Here is a 26,504-nt window from a genome sequence, read left to right on the forward strand (position 1 = left end):
CACAGGAGTTGTCAGGGAAGAGAGACGGTGAGGTCACTGAGCTGAAACATGGCATCAGGGGCAAGAGAGGCAGCCTTGGCAACAGTGACCCGGAGCCCAGGAGCAAGATGTGTGGTTGGAAGCCCTAGGAGGCCGTTGGCTCAACACAAGGAAAAACTTCGACCTTGAGAACTGCCCTGTCTGGAAACGGCACCAGCTTCCTCTTCTGGCAGCAAGGGCCCTGTCCCTGTGGCGGAGGGCGGGGGAAGGGTGTGGGTGGGGGGAGAGGTAGTCCGGCTGAGCTGGAGGAGGAGGAGGAAAGAGAGATGTATTAACTGGGGCGATCTCTGAGTTCCCTTTGAAGTCTGAAATTGTACTTCCCTGCAACCTCCAGTCTGCCTTTAATCCAGAAGCTGTTTATTTAGGGAGGTGGCGGTCTGGAGCTTTCGCAACAGACTGGCTTTCCCATGGTGTTTCCCTTGCCTATCAGCAAGCGGTTTACCGTCCTGGGCCAAACAGGAAGGCGACAGCGCTAGACACAGCCGGCAGGTCCGCAAGGTTGCGGTGCAGCGGTGCCGCAGGTGTCACGTCGAGAGTGCAGTCGGAGAGCGCTGCGGGTGAATGGGCCAGGCTAGGCAGGGGTACCCTAGGGATGCGACGCGGGGCTCCTGGGAACAAACCCTGCCCCAGGCCGGGAGGGAGGAGGGAGCAGAAGGGTCCGTCCCACGCCGCTGGCCACATCAGAGCACCAAGAGAACACCAACTCTTTATTACAGGAATTCCTATGAAACAGCTCCAAGAAAAAACCCACACATAGGAGGAAAAAAGATAACAAAGCAACACTCACAGACGTGGGGCTGGGGCTTCCCCGACGGTGCGCCCGGTCCTGGCGCGGGGAAGCCTCAGAGACCCGTCGGGAACTCGAGCTGGGGGACTGAGGCACTCCTCGGAGACCTCCCCCTCCCTCCAGGGCCCCAGGCCTGGCGCGGGGAGCAGCGGAGGGGGCGGCCGCTCCTTGACAGGCCCCCCGAGCCAGTGTCCCGGCCCCGCGCGCGTTTCCAAACTTGGTCACGCTCGGCGGCGGCGGCGGCGGCGCGTCCCGGCCCTCCCCAGCGAGGGGAAGCTCGGCGTCGGGAGTCCGGGCAGGGTGGGCGGGACGAGGTGCGATCGCCGGCTCGCCTTCGCTACGCCCTTGTGATGTTGGGGCCACGGAGGCCACCAGGGCCCGGCCAAGGCTCAGATGCCACTCCCAACCTCCCAAAGCCGCGCCGAAGCCTCGTGCCTGCCCAGGCTTCCCGGCTCTCCGGAAGGTCTGCACGCTCCCATGTCCAGGGCGGGGCCACGGGCTGGGCAGCCTCCCTCCCCGTGGCAGTGATCAGTGCCATGTAAGCGTTCCTAGAATCAGAGTTCTCCTGAGATCACCCCCTCTTCTCAGGGGCACCCAGCAAGCCCTTCTGCCCTAGGCGCTCCCACCCAGGCTGGCGGCCTTTCCGCCTTGCTCTTCAGCCCTGCACCTGCTCAAAGGGGTCACTCCAGGGCCCACCGCTGCCCACCCTCGGACAGCAGGGCTTCCAGTCCAGCTGGGGAGTCAGAGCCCCTGTGAGCCCCCACTGTGGTGTGACTCCAGAACTGGCTTTTGTCTGCTGCCAAATGAAAGACCCTGCCTCCCCAAAGTCCTCCAGCTCCGGGGTGGCCACCCTCTCCATCCCTGCTGGGTGATGGGGAGCTGCTGGGAGTGAGCCCATCCCTAACAGCAGCAGCCTGATGAGGCCAGACGGGGCAGCGGGCAGATGCTCTTTGCAGTAGCCCATAGCTCCTCAGAGTGCCTGGAGGACTGGCCAGGGACCTCCCACCCAGGCTGGGTGCAGGGCTTGTGTGCTGGGCCAGCAGCCCCAGGGGAAGGCTGAGATACAGGAGGCCATGGAAAGGAAGGGCACAAGTGCCCAGAGGGAGCTGAGGAAGGGGGACCAGAAGGGAGCTGAGGAAGGAGGGTCAGGCAGAGTCTGTGACAGGAGAGATAGGGAACAGAGGGAGGCAGGGACTCCACCTTCAGGCCAAAGAGCCTCGGGTGGGGTCATCATGCCCTTTTCCATATTCCAACTTTCATCTGCTTTCTGGAATTTTTTTTTTTTAAAGGGAGATTGGTTCCTGCATTTCCACTCTTTGACCATAGGAACGCCTGGCTACAAAAGGGGCTGTAACTGGCTGCTGCCTATAGGGGCCTCAGGTCCTTCCTCCAATTGCAAGGCAGCAACTCCGAAGTTCTAAGTCCCATGGAAAGTGGCAGTGGTTGGGCTGGACTGTGGCTGGAGGATCACTGGGCCTCGGTTCTCAAGCACCATCTGTCCGGCTGCAGCTGGGCCCTTCAGCTGGGGCCAGTGTTGCTTTCCAGCTGCCCCCACTGGGTCAGATCATCTCTGGCAAGGAAGAGCTGCTGGCATCTGGTAGGGGAAAAAAGGGGGTGGGAGGAGTCTTTTTCAAAGGAGCCCGGTGGTCTTTCCTGGTCACTGGTTCCTGGAGAGACAGTTTTGGGAGAAGTTACCAAAGACCTAAGCCCTCTCCTTTCTCCAGGGACTCGAGGTCAGCCATAGAACTCTGCTTGGGTCATCCCCCCAAATTCCTAGAACCATTCCAGCTTGCCCAGCTGCAGGGACTCTGGCAGCAGGAGATGGAATGGAGGAATGGAATCCCGGGGGGAAGCAGCTGTAGGGGAGGGCTTCAAGGTGGGAGGGTACCTGGCCCATTCTAATATGTCATAGCTCAGGGGAGCTAGGCCACAGAGACCTGTTGTAGGTGGAGAAAAGTAAACTGGGGGCAGAACTTGGTAGGAGTCAGACACCAGGCTGAAGACTTTACTCAGAAGACTAATTCAGGCCGGGCGCTGTGGCTCACGCCTGTAATCTCAGCACTTTGGGAGGCTGAGGCGGGCCGAGGTCAGGGGTTCAAGACCAGCCTAACCAGCATGGTGAAACCCCGTCTCTACTAAAAATACAAAAATTAGCGGGGCGGGGTGGCACGTGCCTGTAATCCCAGCTACTCGGGAGGCTGAGGCAGGAGAATGGCTTGAACTTGGGAGGGGGAGGTTGCAGTGAGCAGAGTTTGCACCACTGCACTCCAGCCTGGGCAACAGAGCGAGACTCCATCTCAAAAAAAAAAAAAAAAAAAAAGAGAAAAAAAAGATTCATTCAAAGAGCACAGGAGAAATGGAACTAAAGTGGTGTTTTGGTGGTGGGATAATCAGAGTAGGTAGGGGCAGTGAAGAGAACAGGGCTGTGACCTAGGTGATGAGCATCTATCAGGGTGGTAATGGAAGGAACAGAAAAGAGAATGAAAGGGGGCAGTCAGGAGGAGAGACTGAGTTGCCATCCAAGGCTGAAAAGAAAATCTTGGGTGCAGCTGGGGACACGAAGCAGCTCTGGAAGCCTAACTGCGATGGAGATTCAGATGTAGGAGCCAGATGCGCAGAAGTGTTGCTGGTGCTATAAAAGTGGGCAGAGGCACTGCCAGAGTGGGCAGCAAGAAGACTTCGAAGAGGGTCAAGGGCAGAGCAACAAGGAGAGCCAGTATTTAGGGAGTGGGTGGAGCAACAGGAGCCGGGAGAGAGTAAGGAGAACCAGGCTTCCTGGGGTCACAGGAGCCAAGGGAGGGCAGCTTCAGGAGAGATCAGGGGAGTCCGTGTGGAAGAACAGCAGAAGAATGCAGAAGAGGCTAAGGCCCCGAGCTGCTGGGTGACCTCTGAGTCAATCTGGGTGATGGGAGGGGCTGTCAGCCTGTAGTGGATGAAGGAGGATGGCAAGGAAGACTCAAGGACCCTTGGTGTTTAAGGGGAGGAGGAGGAGGATGTCAGCTTGCAGAAGGAGCTGGAAAGGGATAAGCTGGAAGTCACAGGACAGAAGTAAATGATGAGGTGTGGGTGCGGTGGCCCACACCTGTAATCCTAGCACTTTGGGAGGTCCAGGCGGGCAGGTCACCTGGGGTCAGATGTTCGAAACCAGCCTGGCCAACATGGCAAAAATCCATCTCTACTAAAAATACAAAAACAAATTAGCCAGGCACGATAGTGGGTGCCTATAATCCCGGCTACTCGGGAGGCTGAGGCAGGAGAATCACTTGAACCTGAGAGGTGGAGGTTGCAATGAGCCGAGATTGTGCCACTGCACTCCAGCCTGGGCAACAGAGAGAGACTGTCTCAAAATAAATAAATGAATGCATGAATGAATGATGAGCAAGGTTCTGATATAGGGGTGGTTTGGACAGGACCCGTTTTCCCTGGGGTCCAGTAGGAAGGAGAAGGGCGTGGAGACAGTAGCAGCATGGGGTGACAGTGGAGGCGATTCCCTGGCAGGCTCTATCTGGGCATTCCAGGACAGTGGGAAGTGGGCTGCAGCTCTGTGTTTGAGGAAAGCCTGAGGGGAATGGAAGGGACTGCAGTGCCTGGTGGGAGATGTGGTAGGGAGTCAGGTGAAGCAGGTGTGGGGGCCAGCTGCCCAGGCAGAGGGGAGAGCGCACTTGTGTTTACTTGTTCCCGGTTTCCCTCCATTGTGACTCTTCTGAGGCAGGCGAGTATTTCTCCATGGTCTCACACAGGGCCATACCTGGCACACCATCAACTCAAGAAAGCCTTGTAGATGCTGCCCACTGGGACCAGACCAGTGTCTGGGGAAGGCCAGGCAGCTTCCCCTCTCCTATGGGAAAGGGGGGCTGGAAAAGGGACAGCTGTCTTGGCCAAGTCCTGGAGGAGGCCTTGGTATTTTCTCTTTCTCCCCAAGGGGTGCACAGGAAGCGAGGAGGAGAAATGGCTTGGAGGCCCGGGGCTTCAGCCAGAAACCGCTGCCTCAGGAGGGTTTCCTCATCCTGGTGTGGCAGATCCCAGCCCACCCAACCCAGGCAGGGGGCTGGAGAGAGCTCTGTGTGTGCACAGCCGGGTTGAGACCACCTCAGTTTTCCTTTGGCTTTTTTTTTTTTTTTTTTTTTTGAGATGAAGTTTCACTCCTGTCGCCCAGGCTGGTGTGCAATGGTGTGATCTCTGCTCACTGCCACCTCTGCCTCCCAGATTCAAGTGATTCTCCTGCCTCAGCCTCCCAAGTAGCTGGGATTACAGGCGCTTGCCACCACGCCAGGCTAATTTTTGTATTTTTAGCAGAGACAGGGTTTCACCATGTTGGCCAAGCTGGTCTCGAACTCCTGACCTCAGGTGATCCACCCACCTTGGCCTCCCAAAGTGCTGGGATTACAGGCATGGGACACCGTGCCCAGCCAGTTTTTCTTAAATCGTCCTCTCAGTGTGCTATGTGTGTCCTGGACTGTCTTCTCAACTGGACTGTAAACTCTTCAAGGTCAAAGCTGATTTTGTTTTCCTGTTCTCAGCATCTGTCATAGGCAGGTGTGCTTATCTTTTGTCAAATGAATAAATAACCAAAAAAGACATGCAATGGACTAGTTCCCACGCCCGTGTCCCTGCCGCAACTATGAGGGAAGACACGCGGGGCCTGTGCTACCCAGATGCCTGAGCCCAGCGCCTCTGGACACCTGGGAGGACACACGGGGTGCACAGTGTTGGGGGCCCAGGCCTTGGGCAGTCCCTGGGTAACTATGGCTCCAGGCCTTACCTCTTACTGTCCTTCTCGAAGGCCTTCCTCCACCTTGGGCACCTCCTGACGCCTGCCCCGGAAGTCTTCATCTGAAAAGGAGAGGGAAGCTGCCTCATCCTCTACCCTGCAGGGCCTCGCTCAGGCACGGCCCCCAGACTGGGCAAGAGAGCTGACCCGACTCTCTCTGCCCCCTTCATTTGGGGCCCATGCAGATCCCCCCAGGTGGACGATGCATGGGTCCAGGGAGAGCGGCAGCAGGACCCTCAGGTGCTGGCCAGGGTCCACCACTCAGCTCTGAGACCTTGGACAAGTTCTCCCCTCGTCTTTGGGCCTCAATTTCCTCATCTATAAAATGGGATGGAAAAGCTGGACTATCTAGATGGCCTCTGAGGCCCTTCCAATCCTTGTTTCTGGATGCCTCCTGACCCTCAAATGTGGCATGAAGATCAGGGTTCAGCTGCGGGCCCAGTAGGGTCTGAGGCAGAGTCTTCTGGCCCACGTGGCCTTTGGAAGGGACTGGGTGAAGTTGAGAAGCCTCTGGGCCCACAGACTGAAGCTGCCCAGTGCTTGGTTCTCAGGCCGAGGGTCCCCCATGGGGGTAGGCCTCTCTGCCACCTCACACCCAAAAGAATATTCCCCAGAAACAGTACCTGGCACTTCATGCTACAGGTACACATCTAGGTGGAAGCAAGGCTAGGGCCCCCTTTCAGGGGTTGCAGGAAGGGGGAGGCAATGGTGGCCAAGTCAGGGGGATCCATTTCTTTGAGTCACCTGCCCACCAACCCTCAGTGTGTTCCTCCAGGGACAGGGCGGGTGCTCCCATGAAACACCCAGCAACTCCGCTGGGAGATCACCGATCATAGAGAAGTTGGAGCTTACGGCTCCCCTCCAGCCTCACCACACGCGTGGCCCTCCACATCATCCAGGAGGTTGGCTGTTGACGCGGCAGCCCCCAGCCTGCCAGGCCATTCAGGAAAACCATCCCAGGGATGAGGTGACACTGCCCTAGTCCTCCCAGTCCCACTGACTCTCTGCCCCACCCCTCAAAGCTCTGGAGGTATCTGACACACCCACCTGACCCCCCACACCCCTAGTACTATCCCCCAGGCTCCTTTTCCTGAGGTCAGTGGTGTGGCCAGGCCCTGACACTCTCACCCCGCTTACATCTCTGGGGATGGAGAAACAGCTTCCTCCCTGTTTCCCTCTGGCTGCTGAGCCTCTGCTATCCTAGGCCCTGTTTGAGAAGCATGAATAGGAGTTCGGATAAAACTGTGGAAAGCCGTATTTCTACTCGAGGAAGGGAGGGCCAACATGCTTGGAGTGAGAAGGACTCGTGCACCGGTTCAACTACAGAAATGAGGGGAAGCTTTGATTTTGATGGAAGAACCACTTTTTCTCCCAAGAAGTACATGACCTCAGACCAAAAAAAAAGTTATAGGACAACTTCTGGGCCTACAGAAGGGAGATAGGAGCTGCTGCCCTGCTCTCTAGGCCTTGTCCCCGGTTGGCAACGAGAGATGGGCAGTAGACTGGTGGCCAAGCTCATGGAGGAGAGGGGAGGAGGAAGGGAAGGCCACAGAGCCCAGTTCCACTCCCAGGGGAGGGCACAGCTGCAGGGAGTCCAGCAGGGGTCTTGCTCCGTGGCCCTTGGCTTCCACCACCCCCACCAGTGCCAGGCTGGAAAGGATACGACTGATGCTTCAACAAGTGTTTCCTCTTTGACTTCCTCATTTTGGTCTTCTCTGAGAAGGCTCGGGCAAGTTCAAACAGTTTCCTCCGGGTGGCTGGGGGCAGAGAGACCTGTGAGTCATTCTCTCAGCCGCCAGCACACCACATGGCCTCCTCCCAGGTGTGGGAAAGGCCAGGGGAGGACCAAGACCCCCCGGAGTGGGAGCAGGGGGCAGGCAAGGGTAGGAGCTGGGGAGGGAGAGGTGACAGGAATCGCAGACCCCTGAGGACGCCACCCCAGGAGCGAGAGGCTGCATCCTGGGCCAGCCTGCAGGGGCAGCACAGGACACCCTGAGCCAGGCCCAGGGACCGCAGGCGGCTCAAGATCTGAGTATTCCCTCCCCGGCTGCAACACACTGCAACGCATCTTGGCTTGCTTTCCCACCGCCACCGCCTTCCCGCCCCTCCCCTAGCCACCTCCAAAGTTGGTTCTGGGATTTCCATGACTAATCCGAGATTTTCCCTGAAATGGAGCCTGAAAGGATCGCAGCCTCATTCACACATGGCTGTGGGTCTGTGTGGCGGGGAGGTGAGGGGGAGGGAAGGGGCATTCAAGGCTGGTAGGACTTTGTGGAAAGAGGTCCCCCACGCCAAAAGAGGCTTAGCAAGGGCCTCTCTGTGCAGTCAGCTCCGGCCAAGCCTCCTCAAGCCACAGAGAACGTGAACACGAGGATTGCGGTGAGGGCATGTGTTGCACGTTATTTTTCTGCAGACATCTGGCTCAAGAGGATTTAAAACTTAATTTGTATCTAGACTCAGCTGTAGAGGGAAGTGAGGCAGGAAGGCTGAGGGAGCCAGCCTGCGATGAAAATGTCACTGGTTCACCAAGAGTCAGCTGCATCACACATGCTGAGGGGCTCCCTCGCTCCTGGGAGGCCACAGGGCCTGTCTCAGAAAAGCCTGGGAGGGAAGGGGCCGGAGCAGGACTCACACTTTCCCATGTGTTTCAGCTTGTCCCTGAATAAGGCATCTTCAGACACAGCGGGGTTAGCGTCGCCAGTTCCTGGAAGGAGACACCTGCTGAAGGCTGGCCACTGTGGCCAGCCATGGCCACTGTCCCAGCCCTACCCACCCATCTGAGGACAAATGCAAAGAAAGTGCAGGCTGCTTCCCTGGCCAGGAGGGAGTTTAAAGCAAGGAGGATGTGGAGTTCCAGGAGCTCCTCCTTCCTCTTGTGGACTTTGTTTCCTCCTCTGTAAAAATGGGGAGGGTTCAGTGGTCTATGGTGTGTGCGGACAGCCAGCTCGTGTGTGCGCCCAACTGTCCACGCCTCTGACCAACTCCATGTTTCATGACATCACCTTGGTAGCCTGGGAGTATTTCCACCACGGAGGTCACCAAGCACTACATATCAGGCTCCCGCTGCACCCAGAGTTGGCTGTGAAACATTCACCAGCACACCAAGGGCCTCCTGCACCCCAACATTCATGTGACAGTCAAATGAGGTGCTGGCTCAGAGCCGGCATTCACCTGTAGCAAGTCCCTTGTCCTTCCTGCCAGGTAAGCCCATCCATTGCTCCCTCCCAGCCACAGGGTTTCTGGCTATTAGACAATGAGTAGGAATAGAATGGGACTAGTCCTGGAGTCAGAACCCCACCGGCCACCCAGAGTCTCCCGGGCTCGCTCAGCATCCACTTGGGTCTTTTGCTGCCTTTCTGAAGCCCCTGCTCCCTGTCCTGCAACTTGGTTAATCCCCAGTCACCTTGCCTGCTAAGTCCCCTTTGAGTCACTCTGATCCATCTCAGCAGCCCTGGTATCTCTAGTTAATTCAGGATCAAGGACAAGAGGCTCCTGCTTAAAACTCCCAGCTGCACATCTGCTGAGCCCTAAGCTCCCAGCCTGCTGCTTATGAGTCAGTTCCACAGGATTGTCTCCCTTCAAGCTGGGATCAGCTCAGCTCCCCATCCCTCTGCTCCTCCACCCCCAACTCCACTGCATGATGCAAGGTCTATTCCAGGCAAGAGCCTTTCTCCGAGGCGGGCAGTTTGTGTACGTGTGGGGCAGGGGGCACTGACTGATGAGGGGCCACTGTTCGCACACAGGCACCAGGTCATCGTTCCCAGCTGTGGCTCAACCCAGTAGTCTGTGCATCCCAGGAGCACTGCTGCCCCCTCACCCCCATCCAACCCTCCTTCAGCCATTAGAGCTGCGGAGCAGAAGGGCCTGGCCCTCTTGACAGGCAATTCCTACTTCCCAACACCTTGAACACAAAGCTAGAAATTCCTCTTCCTCCAACACCTAGGGCAGGGCCCAACAGAAGGCAGATATTCTCCAGCTATGTCATGAATGAATGAGTCAACTCCCCAGATTAATCCTGCCCTCCTTTTTTTCCATGCATTTGCTAAAATCAGTAAGTCCTCAGCTTTGCTAGTTTGTTCTACCTGGGCATTTTTCCTTACAAGGAAAAATGGGCATTTCTCCTTACAAGGAAAAATGGGCATTTCTCCTTACAAGGAAAAATGGGCATTTCTCCTTACAAGGAAAAATGGGCATTTCTCCTTACAAGACCATAAGCTTCCCCAGGACACAGACCAAGACTTATTAGTCTCTGAGTCCCACCATGGGGCATTTTGGGGTCCTTTTCTTCCTCTTCTTTTTTTTTTTTTTTTTTTGGAGACAGGGTCTCACTCTGTCACCCAAGCTGGAGTGCAGTGGCATAATCACAGCTCACTGCAGCCTCAACCTCCTGGGCTCAAGTGATCCTCCCACCTCAGCCTCCTGAGTAGCTGGGACTACAAGTACATGCCAATGTGCCCAGCTAATTTTTGGTACTTTTTTGGTAGAGATAGGGGGTCTCATTTTGTTACCCAGGCTGGTCTTGAACTCTTGGGCTCAAGCAATCCACTCGCCTCGGCCTCTCAAAGTGCTGGGATTACAGGCGTGAGCCACCGCACCTGGCCATGTGTCCTTGACTAGCCTACACTCGAGGCATGGGTTGAGAGTTCAGCCAGCCTATGTTACTTGATCACAACTGTGGGCTCTGAAGCCCAGCAGTGGCTGGATTGGAAGACCCCAGAGCTGCTAAATGGAGTGGATATGGAGGTGGGGACAGAAGTGGCCCCGTCAGCCTGCTGAGGAGGCCCAGGCCCCCTCCCATAATCTGTTTTTTCACCCTCCTCCCAAACTCCAAATATGCAAAGCAAAGTTGGGTGTGAGCACCCCCATGCCTCTAGGTTTTCTTCCCCGGAAGGCAAAGTTACCTGGGACAGGAGAGGGAAAGCCAAAGTCGTTTCCGACAGCCACGCTGCTGGATTTAGATTTCTGGGATTCGTATTTCAATCGATCTGGAAAAGGACCATATTCACAGGTCAGGGAGGTTAGCTCCTGGGCTCCCAGGAGCAGGCTGGGCTGGGACATGGTAGTTTGCTAGAGGCTGAGTCCCCAGAATCACACCTGAGCACACACGGGCACCCAAAATATGAGTGCACGCAACATTTACCAGCTCTCAAAGAACCAGCAGTAAAAGAAACTACCTCCTGACGGCCATCTCAAATGTCAGAATTAAAAGGACTCAGAGAGATTGTAGAGTCCAAACCCCCTCATTTAAAAAGAAAGGCACGGCCAGGGATGGTGGCTCATGCCTGTAATTCCAGCACACCGGAAGGCTAAGGCAGGCAGATCACCTGAGGTCAGGAGTTCGAGACCAGCCTGGCCAACATGGTGAAACCCCGTCTCTACTAAAAATATAAAAAATCAGCCAGGTGCGGTGGCGTGTGCCTATAATCCCAGCTACTTGAAAGACTGAGGCAGGAGAAACACTTGAATCTGGGAGGCGGAAGTTGCAGTGAGCCGAGATTGAGCCACTGCACTTCAACCTGGGTGACAAGAGCGAGACTATGTCTCAAAAAATAAAAAATAAATGGAAAGGCCTTGAGGCTTCCAGCACCTTTGCTGCAGAGCTGGGGCTAACCTTGGGCTTCAGCCCAGCCTTCTCCCTCCACAACTTGCTCCTCCCCCACCAACACATCATCGGTTACACACACAAGCTCTCATGCTGTGGCCGTCACAGGGACAGAGCTCCACAGCCCTCTCATCTCCTCTACCCCAAACGCACTCCCACCCTGCAGGGGAAAGGCAGCCAGGCTGGGGAGCAGGGTCTCCCACCCAGAGACAACCCAAATACCTCAAAGTTCCAGAGCCCCTGCTCTAAGGTCTTCCACTCAAGAGCCTCCCCTGCCCTGGTATTCACGAACCCAGTCGTTCTGTTTCCAGAGCTCGACACATCACGCCTGCTTTGCAGCTGGGGCTCTGTGAGGAGGGGCAGTGCTCTTCTCCCTGCTGCCTTGTGCCAAGGCCAGTGAAGGCACAGAGCAGGTGTGCAAAGGGAAGAAGGCCTAAGAGTGCACACCCTTCTTCCTCTGAGTCCCAAGGGAGAAAGGGGTGGGCTAGTGACCCAGGTCCCCATAGGCAGAATTCTGAGGCTCCCATGGGATAACTTGGTGGGAGTCATGCCTCAGTAGGACAGAAAGCACCTGGCCCCCTCAGCCCCCAGCTCAGTGTCTTCCTGAGCCCGAAGGCTAAAGCCAGCATCGCCTCCCTTCTTCAGCCAGGGAGAAGTGGCTGCAGGCACTGCCCACCTCTCTCCAGAGCGAGGAGGAAGTCGCGGTTCCGTTGCAGCTCCTTCATGAACTCCTCATTCTGCAGGAAAAGCGCGATCCTCTCGTCCTCCAGGTACTGCTTCCAGCGACTCTCCTGGTCTCGGGGCCCTGGCCCAGCCATGGCAGGTGGACCTCCCTCTCCACTCCCAGGCTTGGGGCCCCCAGCATTACCCTGAGGAGGAGAGCGAGCATGTCGAATGTGTACACACAAGGGTACATGTTGCACAAACGTCCACATCCCTCGGGTTGCACACACGCCCTGTCCAACATCCTCCAGCCCTCACCTGAGGCTCACGCCTCCTAATGGAACCTGGTTGTGAGTCAAAATCCAGCGGACAGGTCAGAGCCATTGCTGCAGGGGACACAGCAGTAGCCTAAAAACTATTTTTCCTCCACGCCACGGACCACCTCATACCTTCATCTACAACCTGAACAGTCCTGAAAAGAAATCTGCAAACTGTGGAACAGCCTATACGTCGATTCCCAAACTCAACCCTCTCCCTGCACCAGCAGCCTCAGGGTGGACCTGCCCCGCTGTAGGGCACATTGGGGCATGCCAACATCCAGCAAGAAGCAGCCTCTGGCCCTTTCCCAAGGGAGGAAGGGGGTGCTCTGGCCCTCCACCATTGGCCACCCCATGCCCGCCTCTCTCCAGCCTGAGGTGACTGCTGCAGCAGACAGCCTCCTTAGGCTGTCACCTTCCCTGGACAGGACAGGAAACCTCCAGGCCCAGGCAGGAAGTGAGGCTTTCAGTTCAGCATTCCTGCCCTACGAACCCAGGGCAACAGAAATAGCTCAGCCTGGGTTTAAACATCAGGAAGTAAAACTGGCTGGCACAAATTGTGTGGGCAAAGAGAGATGCTGGACAAGCAGGTGGGAGTGGAAGTCAGGGGCGGCCCCCGTTACCTGTATGCTGTCCAGCTGCTGGGGCAGGATTCGGAGAAAGTCATCCGGGAGGTTGCCCAGCAGTGGTGGGTTCCAGTTCCGATAGCGTCTCTGGCTTGTAGGGGCTCCAGAGCCCAGTGCATCGGTACTAGGGGATGGGAGGTGACAGGGAAGAGGGAGTCATTAAGCCCAACCCCAGGTGTCCTGGCCCCATCACACCAGGTCCTCAGGCAGGTCGGATCCTGCTCAGAGATTCCCATGGCCTCCACTGCCTCCAGAACAAAGGCCCGTCACTCTGTCTCATCACTGAAGATGTCTCCACCAGCCTCAGCGAACCCCCCAGCCATTCATGCTCTGCAGTCACTCAGTGCCCTTCAAGGTCTCTGGACCTACAGAGCTGTCTGTCCACGGTGCACATGTGGAACTCTGTGGATTTAGCCACAGATGTTTACAAATGTCCCCTAAAGACGACAGGGATCGTATCCTTTCATGCTTCTATCCTAGCACCTACACAGTGCCAGGCTCATGGTGCTGACTGACAGGTATGGTCCAAAGGAACAGACGCATAAGCCACCAACAGCACAGCCTGCTGCATGTTGGTTTGCTGAGGAGGGGGCATATGGGGACGCCAGGATCCCTACAGAGGGTAACGCAGATCCGAGCTCCAGTTCTGGCTCAACCACCAGCCGGCAGGGTAGTCAGGTGGGCCCCTGTTCCCTCTAGGGCTCGGTTTCCTTATCTAGAAACTGCTGCCTCCCTGCCCAGGTGCTGGGGAGCCCCTCAGGAGGTTGTGTCCTAGCAGTGTTCTGAAAAGGTGCGTGGAGATGTGAGTGTGGAAGGGATCTCGCTCTCAGGGTGCTCTGGGGCCGCTCTTTCCAGGCCCCTTGTGTGTGTGGCAGGAGCTCTGTGCCATGGCAGAGCCAACAGCTGGGCAAGGCAGTAGAGGAAGAGGGGGTGGCACACACCCTCGCTGACCCCCAGGCTCCCGCCCTACCGCCCTGGGCCTGAGGGCAGCTCGGAGCCTGGCCAGGAGCTCCCCACAGCTCCATGGCAGCCTGCAGCGTGGCAACCGCAGGACACGTGTTCCGCTGAATCAGGGAAACGGCACACTGAGAAGGCAGCCGAGGGCCGGGCGGTGGGGGCCGCTCTCGCTCTGGGCCTGGCTTTGATTTGGTCTCCAGCTCTAGGAATCCCGCCCGCCCCCTCACTGGAGGGGAGCTTTTCCGGGCTGCCGCTGACTGTGGAAATAACTTCCTTTCCTTTTCTATTTTGGGCGGGTGGCCGGCGGCGGGGGCGAGGGGAAGGGGCGGGGGCGGCAGCAGACGGGATAACCAGCTGCTAAGTGCCTGGTGGGAGCTCAGCTCTTGCAGACTGGAGCCAAGGGAACCCCAGCACGCCTCGTCCACCCTCTCGCTGCACAGACACGGGGAGAGGGAATGGTCTGGAGAGCAGCTTGCATCACAACCCGGGACTCCCATTCCTAGGCCAAATTCTTTTCTACATCACTGCCACCTTCTGTCACTGTTGGAGGCTTCATTTTTCTCCAAAGGCCAGAGATGGGGAGAGAGGAAGCCTCATCCCTCAGGGACTCGCAGACCACCCCAGGCTACAGCAGAGAGGGACCCTCGCCAGGGGTATTACCCGTTCTTGGGGTCTCAGGGTCTTCATCTGGGACATGGGTGCCCACCCCCAACTTAACCACACCTCGGAGCCACCCAGGAGAGCAGCGGAGGGAGAACCTCAGAGGTGCATCTGGACCCCTCTAGCCATGAAGACTCCAAGTGGAGAAGGGGACAGGTGGAGGAGGCCCCTGTTCTCAGCTGAGTTTCCTTGCTGCTGGGCCTGTGGTCCTGAAGGAAGGCCAGGCCCAGCCCCCTCCTGGCCCCTTGGCTGGCACTGGTAGAGATGAGGTCAGCCCACAGCTGCGTGAGCCAGGGGGCCCTGAGCACAGGCAGCCCAGGCAACTCCATTGTGGTCGGAAAGGAATGTCAGAAATGAGCTGAGACGCAAATCAAAAAAAAACTTCCAAGGCTGTAATTTTAACGGAAAAACAGCAGGCGGCCTGTGTGGAAGGGTCCCCTGGGTTTCAGAGACTGTCTTTCTTTCAGACAGATGGAGGGAAGGACAGACTGGGGGAGGGGAAGGACAGAGATGCTGGGGAGGATTTCCCAGCCCAGAGCCTCTGCCTCTGGACCCCAAAACTGCAACTTCAAGCCCCATCGGACCCCCAGGTTTACCCATGGAACATCAGACCTGATGGAAATGGATTTCAGAGACAGGACTTCCAGGTAAAATTTTTGGTAAGAATTGGACATTGCGGTCCAGAGGGGGTTCAAGCCATGTCCCAGGACACACACATCATCCAGGCAAAACTTGGGCCCAGGGATTGTGACATTTGAAGCATGCTCCCCAGGGTGGCCCTGCCTCTCTGTGCCCTAGCAGGCCAATACCCACACTCCCAAGCTCTGCCCCATCTGCAGGTTCTCAGCACCCCAGTGACTGGAGGTAGCAGAAGGGGGCCAGGCCATTCCCCCGCTCAAATCTGATCTCCCTCAGCAGCCAAAGGAAGTTTCCTACAACACGAACTTGATGGAACCTGATCGTGTTGCTCTCCAGCTTAAGGCCCTTGAATGGCTCCCCGCTGGCTGCAAGAGATGAAGCTCCCTGGAGGGCCACAGGGCCTTTGATCTGCTTGCCTCTCCAGCCCCACCCGCCATTAGATACTTCCAGGAGGTCCCCAGATGAGCCCTCTTTCCTGCCTCCCGGCCTCTGCAAGTGCTCCTTCCTTTGAGCGCCTCCCTGTCCTCTGCTTCTCCACATTACTGCTAATGTGGCCTTCAGGTCACAGCCTGGACATCAGTTTCTCCTGGCAGCCTTCCCTGCCCCCGTGTCTTCAGCTTCCCTAGACCCTGATCTCCTTGGCAGTGTGTGGGCAAACAGGCAGCACCGTATTCACCTCCACATCACACACACGGCTCAGCACATGTTCACACACATGGTTCAGCAGTGCCGTATTCACCTCCACATCACACACACAGCTCAGCACATGTTCACACACATGGTTCAGGAGTGCCGTGTTCACCTCCACATCACACACACGGCTCAGCACATGTTCACACACATGGTTCAGCAGTGCTGTACTCACCACCTCATCATACACATGGCTCAGCACCTGCATACGGCAGGCAACTCAGTAAATGCTGGAAATGAATGTTCTGGATGGAGGGACTGGACAAGGCACTGGAGATGGCCTAGAGGCCCAGGTCTAGCAGAGCCATCCTGGGACAAAGGGACCTGTGCCTCTACTAACACTGGCCTCTGGGGGAAGCCTCGCCCCTGGTCTCAATGTTCAATGTTAGAGCTGAACTCAGAGGCCAGCCAGTGTAGCTGGGGGCAGGAAGGAGAGTAAACCACTGATTATAGGTCTGCTCTATACCTGGGTCTGTGCTAACTGCTCCACACACATCTCATTCAATCCTCCTAACAGTGCTAAGGTGGAAATTACTATTCCCGTTTCAGGTGAGGCATACGAAGCTCAGAGAGGTTAAGCAATGAGCCAGAGGCCACACTGCAAAGGTGCCTGAAGAATTCTAAGCTAGGCAGCTGAAGGAAGGGGTGGGGAGCACAGACCGCTTCTGTCTGACTCCACAAGTTGAGTTCTCCTCAGTGCATCCACTCCCAGCCCAGCAAAGCCTTCATTTCCTGAGTTAGGCTCCAGAACCTTAAGCAAGAGCAGTAACTTGTCTAAAGCCCACAGGGTCTCCTGAGCCTTGGTGTAGTGCTGAGGTTACCTTGCCCCCAAGTGGGGCTCCCATCACCACCCTGGCCCCCACCCACAGCAGGCTGAACGCCCAGCCAGAGTATGGAGGGAGGATGTGGCATGGATATCCATACCACATTTCTACTGGGATTTTCAGCCAAGCATGATGGTATGCCCTGTAGTCCCAGCTATTTGGGAGGCTGAAGTGGGAGGACTGCTAGAGCCCAGGAGTTCAAATTCACCATGGGCAACATAGTGAGACCCTGTTTCTATTTAAAGAAAAAAAAAATCCTTTCTCTTATGGCCTCAGTTTTCCCTTCTGAAAAATAGGTGGAACCACTCTGCCTAGCAGAAACTGAACTTTTTGCAAAAGTGTATTGGAATATTAAAAAAAAAAAGGTGGGGGTGGGGGTAGGCCCAGTGGCTTACATCTGCAATCCCAGCACTTTGGGAGGCCAAGGTGGGCGAATCACCTGAGATCAGGAATTCGAGACCACCCTGGCAACATGGTGAAACCCCATCTCTACTAAAAATACAAAAGTTAGCCGGGGGTGGTGGCACACATCTGTAATCCCAGCTACTCGGGAGGCTGAGGCAGGAGAATCGCTTGAACCTGGGAGGTGGAGGTTGCAGTGAACAGAGATCATGCCAATGCACTCCAGCCTGGATGACAGAGTGAGACTCCGACTCCAAAAAAAAAAAAAAAAGTCAAAGAAAGGAAAATCATTTAGCCCGGGGCTCTGTGATCCATCCCAGGCTGCAAGTCCTGCCTAGGTCTCACCCAGACCCACCCACTCATTCCCCACCTCCCACTCCAGTACAGCCTGCCAGCTCCTGGTACCACTCGTGACAAAGATCCCAGCTGTGTTCCTGCCCCTGACTCAAAACACTTCCCTCCCTCCTCCCCTCAGTAACTTTCTAGGACTCTATGAGCTCCATAAGCTTCAATCACAGAGATTTTTCTCATTCGGGAGGTGACAGGACACAGCAGTGATGAGTGATTAGCTTTAAGTCAGAATGACCTGGATTCGAACTCCAGCTCTTAGTCTTGGGGAAGTTATGAAATCTCTCAAGGCTCAGTTTCCTCGTCCATAAATAGGGGTGATGACCACAGTGCCCGCCTCTGCATTCAGTGTCATGTTGTAGATAAAGAACCTGCTCGGTTTCTGGCATTGGAAGGGTGCTTAGTCAATCCCAGCTATACCTGTATGATAACAGAGTTCACCACTGCTCTGGGGCTGTTCTGGGGAGAAGGGAAGACCTAACCGGGGCAGGTGCCCTGTCCCATCATCTCCCCACCCCCTCACCACTCCAGGCCTGAGCCAGTCTAAGAAACAGCAGCTCTAGGGCAAAGAGGCCACACCCCAGCTCCAGCAGCCCCAGCACAAATGTGGAGCCCAGAGAAACAAGCACCCCAGAGACCCGTGGGACCTTGTTGGCAACTAGCTTGATTATTTATTTATTTATTTATTTATTTATTTATTTATTGAGACAGAGTCTCACTCTGTTGCCCAGGCTGGAGTGCAGTGGCACCATCTCGGCTCACTGCAACCTCCGCCTCCGGGGTTCAAGTTGTTCTCCTGCCTCAGCCTCCCAAGTAGATGGAATTACAGGCATGCGCCACCACCCCTGGCTAATCTTTGTATTTTTAGTAGAGACGGGGTTTCACCATGTTGGCCAGACTGGTCTTGATCTCCTGACCTCAAGTGATCCACCCACCTTGGCCTCCCAAAGTGCTGGGATTACAGATGTGAGCCACTGTGCCCAGCCTAGCTTCATTTTAAGCTTCCAAATTACAGCGTCTTTAACCTGGAAGAAGTTTCCAGGGACCTTGCAGTCTACCTCCCTGCCTCCAGTTATCAAACTACCTTAATGAAAGAGACTTGGTCTCGTTGCTTAAAAATCCTCACAATATTCCTAGCCCAAGGATGGCAGCTAGCCATTCCATGAATTACTGATGACTGGCTGGGAATGCTGTGTTCTGTGTTAAGGAGGATGTGAGGCTCTGTCGTGACGCAGCAGGAAAGAGCACAGTGATGAATCAGCCATGTTTGCTGTGGCCTTGGGAGGGGAAGTGTCAATACACATTCCCTGTTTGTCATTCCTACTCTGGCATCTCCCTTGACTATAAGCTCCCAGAAAGCAGAGGCTGAGCTTTACTTAACTCTGTGTCCCATATGGTACGAGACACACCAGCTAGCCTAGAGTAGGAATTTAGGAAATGTTTGCTCTTGAAATCCTTACATTTTGCAAGTTCTCCTTGGTATCTAGCTAAAATGTCTCTTGCTGCAGTAGAAGCCTGTTCTTTGAGAATATACTGAGGGGTCCAGCCAAGTTTCCTGTTGTTTGTACACAGCCCCAACCACTGATCCTCTTCCCTACCACCCTGTGCTCTGAGACACGACAGATTCTCACCGGGGAGGCGGAGTCGGGGGAGCCAGAGGGTAGGGCCGGTCGAACACGTGCATGTGGTAGGCTGGCGGGGAGTACACAGGCGGGGGCTCTTCATCCGAGCTATCGGGTTCCAAAGTCCTTTCCAAGATCTAAATCAGAGGAAACAGAGAAAGAAATATTAATCATCCCTCCTTGAATTTAAATACCATTCAGACCAAATCAAGTGTGGGAGGGCAGGTGTAATAAAGGAACTCTGTGTGTTGCTAGTGGGAGCGTAAATCGATCCAATCACCACTTTAGAAAACTGCCTTTTTGAAAAAGCTAAACACATGGCTACCTCTGACCCTCCAGTTCTGGCAACTCCACAGACATCAAAGTATATGTCCCCAAAAGAATGTTCACAGCAGCATTCTCCCTCCATGTGCAGTTCAAATACAGGCAGAAACAAACACACAGTGGTAAGGGTCAGGGCGGTGTGCCCTCTATGGAGCGGGTAAGGGTGGGAACGGATACCAGGGGCACTCCAGGTTCTGGGGATGATGGTTCTTGAGCTGGTGCTGATAATGTGGAATATTCGCACTGTGAAACTCCACCGAGCTGCACGCGTGTGACTCATGTGCTCCTGTACCCACGCTATTCTTTGATGATAACATCATTCATACCTTCTCTCAAAGTACCTCCACGTCTCTGATCTCATCTTAACCTCGAACAACCTGGCGCTGTAGGATATGTCTCATTACCCCATTTGACGCAGAAGGAAACTGAGGCCAAGGCTAAGTGACATGGCAAAAGCCACACGCTTTTTAGAACTGAGTCTTCAACTTGGACCACAAGGATCCCTCCTTCAGGCACACTGGCTGCACACTCAGGTTGGACTCTCAGGGCGGAGAATAGCAAGGGGAGTGCCCGGGATGCCTGCTCTCCTTCCCAAGCTCTTGTCTTTATCCAGGAGCCAAGAAGAGGGCCAGGGAGAGGCTGAGGACTGGGCAAAGTCTGGGGTCCTGCCCCACTGACCGACCTAGATTCTTCCCCAGAAGCCCAGAGAGGAGTTTGGGGCAGCTAAACACATGGCTACCTCTGACCCTCCAGTTCTGGCACACTCCACAAACATCAAAGTATATGTTCTCCTGCCTCAGCCTCCCAAGTAGATGGAATTACAGGCATGCGCCACCACCCCTGGCTCATCTTTGTATTTTTAGTAGAGATGGGGTTTCACCATGTTGGCCAGGCTGGTCTTGAACTCCTGACCTCAAGTGATCCACCATAGGAGACGGTCCCTGACTGGGAGATCCCTCAACACACAGCCCAACCTGGCCTACACCTTCACCTCCCACTCACTCCCCACAACTCTGTTCCCATCTCCTCCAAGATCAAAGAACATGGGAGGAGCTCAGAGGCTGTGAATCTCAGGTGCCCCAGAGCCCCCAGACCTCAAGTGAGTTTGCAGAAGTCACCATAATAATGCTGCCTGTATAAGCCTGGGCTGGGCCAGGCTGCACTGGTACATCTCTGCTCTGAGACCAGCCATGCCCAGCACATACAGCCTCCCAGGGGCACCTGGTGGGTAGGGAAGTGAGCCTGTGCATGTGAGCACACATACACACATACACACACGTGCACATGCACACACGCACTCTGCAGTGCTCTGCGCATACATAGCTAGCTTAACCCAAGGAGGCCTCCCGCCCTGGAATGCACTAACATTCTTTCCTTTGAGGCCAAAAGTATTTAAACAGATGCTTTTGCAGGAAAGGAAGAATGCAGCGCTTGGCAGGCCACTGCTCTGCTTACCCCAAATTTCCACAAGAAAGGAAAAAAGAGAGAGAACACTGTAAGCGCTGCTCCTGTTCCCTGGCCAATCTCTGGTGCCTGGCACAGGACAGTGACCCAGCAAGTACCTCATGCATTCTGAGAACTTGCTGCTGCTGTCCCCCAGCCCAGGCACCCTGTTTCCCAGACCCTTCTTCTCTGAGGGATAGGGCTCTGGGCTGCGGCCTTGAGGCCAGCAGTGGTGGGTCTCAGTGGCTGGCCTGGGCTGTTCCCACTGATGTGGGTCAGAGTGAGGTGGGTGAGGAGGGGAGGAGAGCTCAGTAGAAACTGTCCCCTAAAGGAAGCTGCTTGGGGTTTCCTCTGACCGTGGCCAGCAGCAGTCAGCCCCCCAGACTCAGGGCAATCAGGCCTCCCCAGCCACACCAGGAGGCCCCCTCCTGCTCCTCCGTGCAGCCTCCCAGGGCAGCAAGACCAGACAGACGTTCATCAGAGCCTCCTGGAGAGGACTTGGGAAACACAGAGAAGGCAGGCGGCCGGCCAGGCAAGCTCCAGCATGCAGGGCCCCAGTCCCAAGGAGAGTAACCCCAGCAGCGCTGCCGGCCTCCCTGGCCTCTCCCTCCCACTGCCACCAGCCACAAAGAGGTTGTTCTTCTGGCTGTGAAGGTGCTGGAGTTTTGGGCTCTGCAGGCTCCTGGCTTAACTCACTGTGGGTGATGGATGCCTGCCAGGTGCTCCAGGGGGCAGGGTCTAGGCCATTTATCTGACAGGAGATATTTCTCCATGGCCAGCCCACCATCCATCAGCCCCCAGAAAGGGTTTTTTTTCCAGTCAGCAGTTACTGTCATTCCAGCTGTGGCTCATAAATTTTCCGAAGCACTTTCCGCTGGCTCAGGAGCTGCCCGCCTATGGGCCCAGGCAGAGTTCCAAAGGTGGGAGGTTGGGGAGACTGCCAAGGGAGGGGAGGGGCACCAGGAGGGGGCTCAATTTGGAAAGCAAGATTCTTAGAACTACAGAAGTGCACACACAGCAAGGGCCTACCTAGGGCGTGGTGAAGCCTTGCAGAGGTTTATAGGACTGTGGGGGCCGTGGACAAAGAGGAAATACTACCCTACCTGCCAGACTGTCAGGGCAAATCAGACCGCAGAAAGGGTCAGAGCTTGCAGAGAGCTTTCTTTCCAGTTCACAATTAAAGCATACACAGTTGACTCTCGAATAACAAGAGTCTGAACTGCATAGGTCCACTTATAGGCAGATTTTCTTCCACCTCCACCACCCCTGAGACAGCAAGACCAACCCCTCCTCTCCCTCCTCCTCAGCCTACTCAATGTGAGAAGATGAGGATGAAGCCCTTTACGATGATCTACTTCCACTTAATGAATAGAAAATATATTTTGTCTTGCTTATGATTTTCTTAACATTTTCTTTTCTCTAGCTTACTTTATTGTAGGAATACAGTATATGATACATACAACACACAAAATATATGTTAATCGACTGTTTATGTTAACAGTTAAGGCTTGAGGTCAACAATAGGCTATTAGTAGTCAATTTCTGGGGAAATCAAAAGTTATATTAAAAAGTGGATTTTTGACTGCATGGGGGGATTCACTGCCCCTAACCCGTGCATTGTTCAATGGTCAACTGTATCTGCAGACACACACATACACACGTATACTCTCACTCTCTCTCTCTCTCCTTTCTACAAAGAGGATCCATATTTTCCAATATTCCTTCCACCACCTATGCCAAGTAGATCAAAGGAGTAGTCTCCCAAGGAGAGAGGCAATAGAAAACTGTACAAAGACAGCAGCAACATGTATTCATTCAACAAACACTCCCCGAGTGCTTGCTATGTGCGTGGATTGTCCTGGGTGCTGCAGATGACACAGGGATGAGCCAGATGTCTTTGCCAACAGAGCTTCTCCACCTCCAGGGGAAGTCTCAGCAGCACCCACTAAGGAGGAAAAGCAAGGAGACTTCGCCCTGCAGGATGGCTGATGAACAAGGGTAATAATAATGCCACAGCACAAAGTTTGTGAGGATTAGAAGAGATGACACATCGGGTCAGGTGCAGTGGCTCGTGCCTGTAATCCCAATACTTTGGGAGGCTGCGGCGGGCAGATCACCTGAGGTCAGGAGTTCGACACCAGCCTGGCCAACATGGTGAAACCCCGTCTCTACTAAAACTACAAAATTAGCTGGCCATGGTGGCACATGCATGTAGTCCCAGCTACTCGAGAGGCTGAGGCAGGAGAAGCGCTTGAACCTGGGAGGTGGAGGTTGCAGTGAGCCGAGATCACGCCATTGCACTCCAGCCTGGGCGACAGAGCAAGACTCTGTCTCAAAAAAACAAAAAAAGAAGAGATGATACATCTAAAGCACTTAGGATGATGCCTGGCACGGGTCGGGACTCAATAAAGAGTGGAGTTAAATCCTGCTGGGTCCGGGTCTTGTCCATGGCCGCATGTCCCAGATGGCCCTGTGGACAACACCCCTCTGATTAACAGGCTCTGTGTGCCTCACTCTTCTGCACCAAGCACCTCAGGCTCTGCTGATACTGGGGGGCCAGATGTCCACTGAACTCGAGTGGGACTGGGAAGGACTCACAACCTCCAGCAGGTGGGTACTGATGCAGTACGCAGGTCCCCTCTCTCCAGCCACTTCCCTGGAGAGACTGCTTGGCTACGGCTCACTACTGTTTCCATCAGGCCACAGTCAGAGGGATTTAACTGGCAAGTCTGATTCCTCACTCCCTTTCCATGGCTATGCTCCCAGGATACAGCCGCACTCTTTTTCTTTCTTTTTTTTTTTTTTTTTTTTGAGACGGAGCCTTGTTCTGTCACCCAGGCTGGAGTGCAGTGTCTCAGCTCACTGCAACCTCCACCTCCCGGGTTCAGGCAATTCTCCTGCCTCAGCCTCCCGAGTAGCTGGGACTACAGGTGTGCACCACCACGCCCAGCTAATTTTTGTATTTTCAGTAGAGATGGGGGTTTCACCATATCGGCCAGGCCGGTCTCGAACTCCTGACCTCGTGATCCACCCGCCTCGGCCTCCCAAAGTGCTGGGATTACAGGCATAAGCCACCTCGCCCGGCCCCAGCCGCACTCTTTTTCTCAGCGTCAGGGCTTTGTCAACCTCACTGATCTCCTCTCACTCTAGGACCCTGACAGATGGTCCTGCTGCCAGTTCCCTAGCCAGTCAGGCACTATTTCACCTCCCAGCCTCTGCACAAGCTGTTCCCTTTGCCTGCAGACGCTTCCCCCGGCTTCACTCTTCCTTTGGGTCTCAGCTTAGCCATCGCTTCCTCTGGGAAGCCACTCCTTTCTGCTGCTTCCACGTCTCCATCGAGCACTTACCACTCTGGCTGTTAGTACCCAACTCGCGCTTCTAGTCCACACTGGACTATGAGCTCCAGGAGGGCAGAAATTTGGTCTGACTTGGCCACTAGTGGACTTTATGCCTGGAAGGGGCGTTCAGTATGTTGGAGTGGGGCCCAGGCACCTGCATTTTTAACAAGCACCTTGATTCTGATGCCTCCTGACTCAGGGTCTAGTGCCACGTCTCGCACACCACTGAGTGGGTGCTCAGTGTTTGTTGAATGACTGCATGATTTCTGCCCATAAAATAAGGTGACTGACGGATGGTACTTTTCCCTAGGGGAAGTAAGGCTGCTTGCTAATGAGAACCCAGACAGCGGAGTAACCCAGGTCCTCTTAGGGGTTCCAATGGTGGTTGGAATTACTCGGGCCGCGCCCCTACCTCCGGGGGGATGCTGTCCTCCGAGTCGGAGCTGTCCTCATAGACGCCGCCGCCGCCGCCGCCACCGCCCTCCAGGTTCATCTGCAGCAGCTGGTCGATGGTGGCGTCCACAGCGCCGCTGTTGGCGCGCAGCACGCATTCGATGATGTCGTAATCCATGTTGGGGAACATGGTCTTGAAGTCATCCATGGCCTGGTTGAACTCCAGGCGGCGCACCTGGCGGGCAGGCCGGCTGTTGTTGAGCTCCTGGGGGGCGGCCGTGCCTCCCCCGCCCCCGCGCGCGCCGGCGGTGCCACCCCCGCCGCTGCCGCTGCTGCTCCGGCGGAACAGGCTGGTCATTTTGCGGAGCCTCTTGGGGAAAATGTTTCTAGCCGGCCGCAAAGCCCCTTCCCCAGGGTCTTTCCGCCGTCAGCCGCTTGCTTGCCCTGTGGTCTCGGGCAGCTCACTCCTGCGCCTCCTCCGCCCCGGGTGGCCAGGCAGGAATGGGCTGCCGAGGGCTCCGGCTTAGGAGAGTACGGGCGCGGGGCCCCAGGCGGCCCTTGGAGAGCGGTCCTCGCGGGGCGGTGGCATGCGGGACCGGGCCGTGCTGGGGCTGGGCGGCCAGTCATCCACACCCCCGGTGCATCCTGGCACCGGCTTCACGGATGGTCCCACCTGAAACTGAAGGAGATGGAGTCAGGGCCGAGGCTAACAAAACATGAGCTCAGGGTGGCGGCCAAGGGCTATTAAGAAATGAGGGCAGGGAGGCGCGACCCCTACCACGGCCAAGGGAGGCTTGCTTCTTCCTCCTGCTTTCTCTCCAGCTTCAATAATGAAACCCCCACAGTTCTTTACTAGCACAGGACAGCTACCAGTTAGCAAGGGCTTCCTCCGACCCAGGTACCATCCTAAGTGCTCTATGTGGGCCAACTCATGACAATACTGTAGGGTATGTACTAGTATCCCCATGTTGCAGATGGGAAAAGTGAGGTATTGACACTGAGTTAGTGGAGGAGCCAGGATTTGAATCTGGGATATATGGCCCCCAAGCCACTGGTCTCCACCATTACACATACTGCCAAAGACCCCTGAAGACCTGAGTGAGGCAGGAGGGGCTCTTTAAAGATGTCCTGCCTCTCTGATCTCTAGTCCCTGTTCTCCTCATCTTCCCACATCACTGCCCCAACATCGTGGTCCCACCACCAGGGCAGGCATCTTGTGCAGAGCTCCATCGAACCGGGGGGACAGCAGTGATGAGAAACGGGACCCTCCAGTGTCACCGGCAGCTTCCAGCCTGAGAGAGGAAACAGGGTTCCATCCTTGCAGAGCCTCGGGCTAATAGGGGAGGCCCAGTTCCCACTCTTGGAAAAGTCATGTCAGGCCCTAAAACTCAGTCCACTCCCCTGAGAAGCACCAGCCCAAAAGAGAGATGCAAAGCCATTGTCAACTCCTGGACTTCATTTTCCTTACCCCGATGTCAGGCTGACGTGTTTTATTTATATCACAGACACGTTTGTTCTTATGGAACAATCAGTGTCCTTACATATTTTTAAAAATTCTAGAAGTTTTTTCTCAAAGTTGTCTTGAGAAACCATATACATCATAAATTCTGTTCTTTTTTTTTTGAGACGGAGTCTCGCTCCGTCACCCAGGCTGGAGTGCAGTGCTGCGATCTTGGCTCACTGCAAACTCCGCCTCCCGGGTTCACGCCATTCTCCTGCCTCAGCCTCCCGAGTAGCTGGGACTACAGGCGCCCGCCACCACGCCCAGCTAATTTTTTTTTTTTTTTTTTTTTTTGTATTTTTAGTAGAGACAGGTTTCACCGTGTTAGCCAGGATGGTCTCGATCTCCTGACCTCGTGATCTGCCCGCCTCGGCCTCCCAAAGTGCTGGGATTACAGGTGTGAGCCACCGTGCCCGGCCATAAATTCTGTTTTTATCCCCACCAAGCCCAGTTCCCCTGCCCCAGCCAATGTGTGTCCCTCAGCCCCCAGGGTCAGCACAGTGTCCTGACAACATGTATGGGTGGAACTGAAAATCAAGCACAATGAGGGACCTTAAT

General features: G+C 55.3%; 1 protein-coding gene across 3 annotated transcripts in view; it reads right to left on the minus strand.

Annotated features, from left to right (window-relative positions):
* Positions 1–726: 726 nt before the first annotated feature.
* Positions 727–26,504, minus strand: part of CUEDC1 (CUE domain containing 1) — a 95,866-nt gene continuing 70,088 nt past the window's right edge. The window contains exons 2-11 of one of the 3 annotated variants that reach the window (XM_063628453.1): positions 24,465–25,118; positions 18,957–19,084; positions 12,803–12,929; positions 11,876–12,068; positions 10,499–10,582; positions 8,230–8,301; positions 7,261–7,354; positions 6,469–6,527; positions 5,589–5,659; positions 727–2,493 (exon numbers count right to left, since the gene is read on the minus strand). In XM_063628453.1, the coding sequence (XP_063484523.1) occupies positions 5,592–5,659; positions 6,469–6,527; positions 7,261–7,354; positions 8,230–8,301; positions 10,499–10,582; positions 11,876–12,068; positions 12,803–12,929; positions 18,957–19,084; positions 24,465–24,803 (1,164 nt within the window). In that variant the 5' untranslated portion in view covers positions 24,804–25,118 and the 3' untranslated portion in view covers positions 727–2,493; positions 5,589–5,591. Of the gene's footprint in view, positions 2,494–5,588; positions 5,660–6,468; positions 6,528–7,260; positions 7,355–8,229; positions 8,302–10,498; positions 10,583–11,875; positions 12,069–12,802; positions 12,930–18,956; positions 19,085–24,464; positions 25,125–26,504 lie in introns of all 3 variants that reach the window. The other 2 variants (XM_055258843.2, XM_055258841.2) reach the window with 2 other exon arrangements.

This window comes from Symphalangus syndactylus, chromosome 20 (genome assembly GCF_028878055.3).
Source record: "Symphalangus syndactylus isolate Jambi chromosome 20, NHGRI_mSymSyn1-v2.1_pri, whole genome shotgun sequence".
Lineage (NCBI taxonomy): Eukaryota > Metazoa > Chordata > Mammalia > Primates > Hylobatidae > Symphalangus > Symphalangus syndactylus.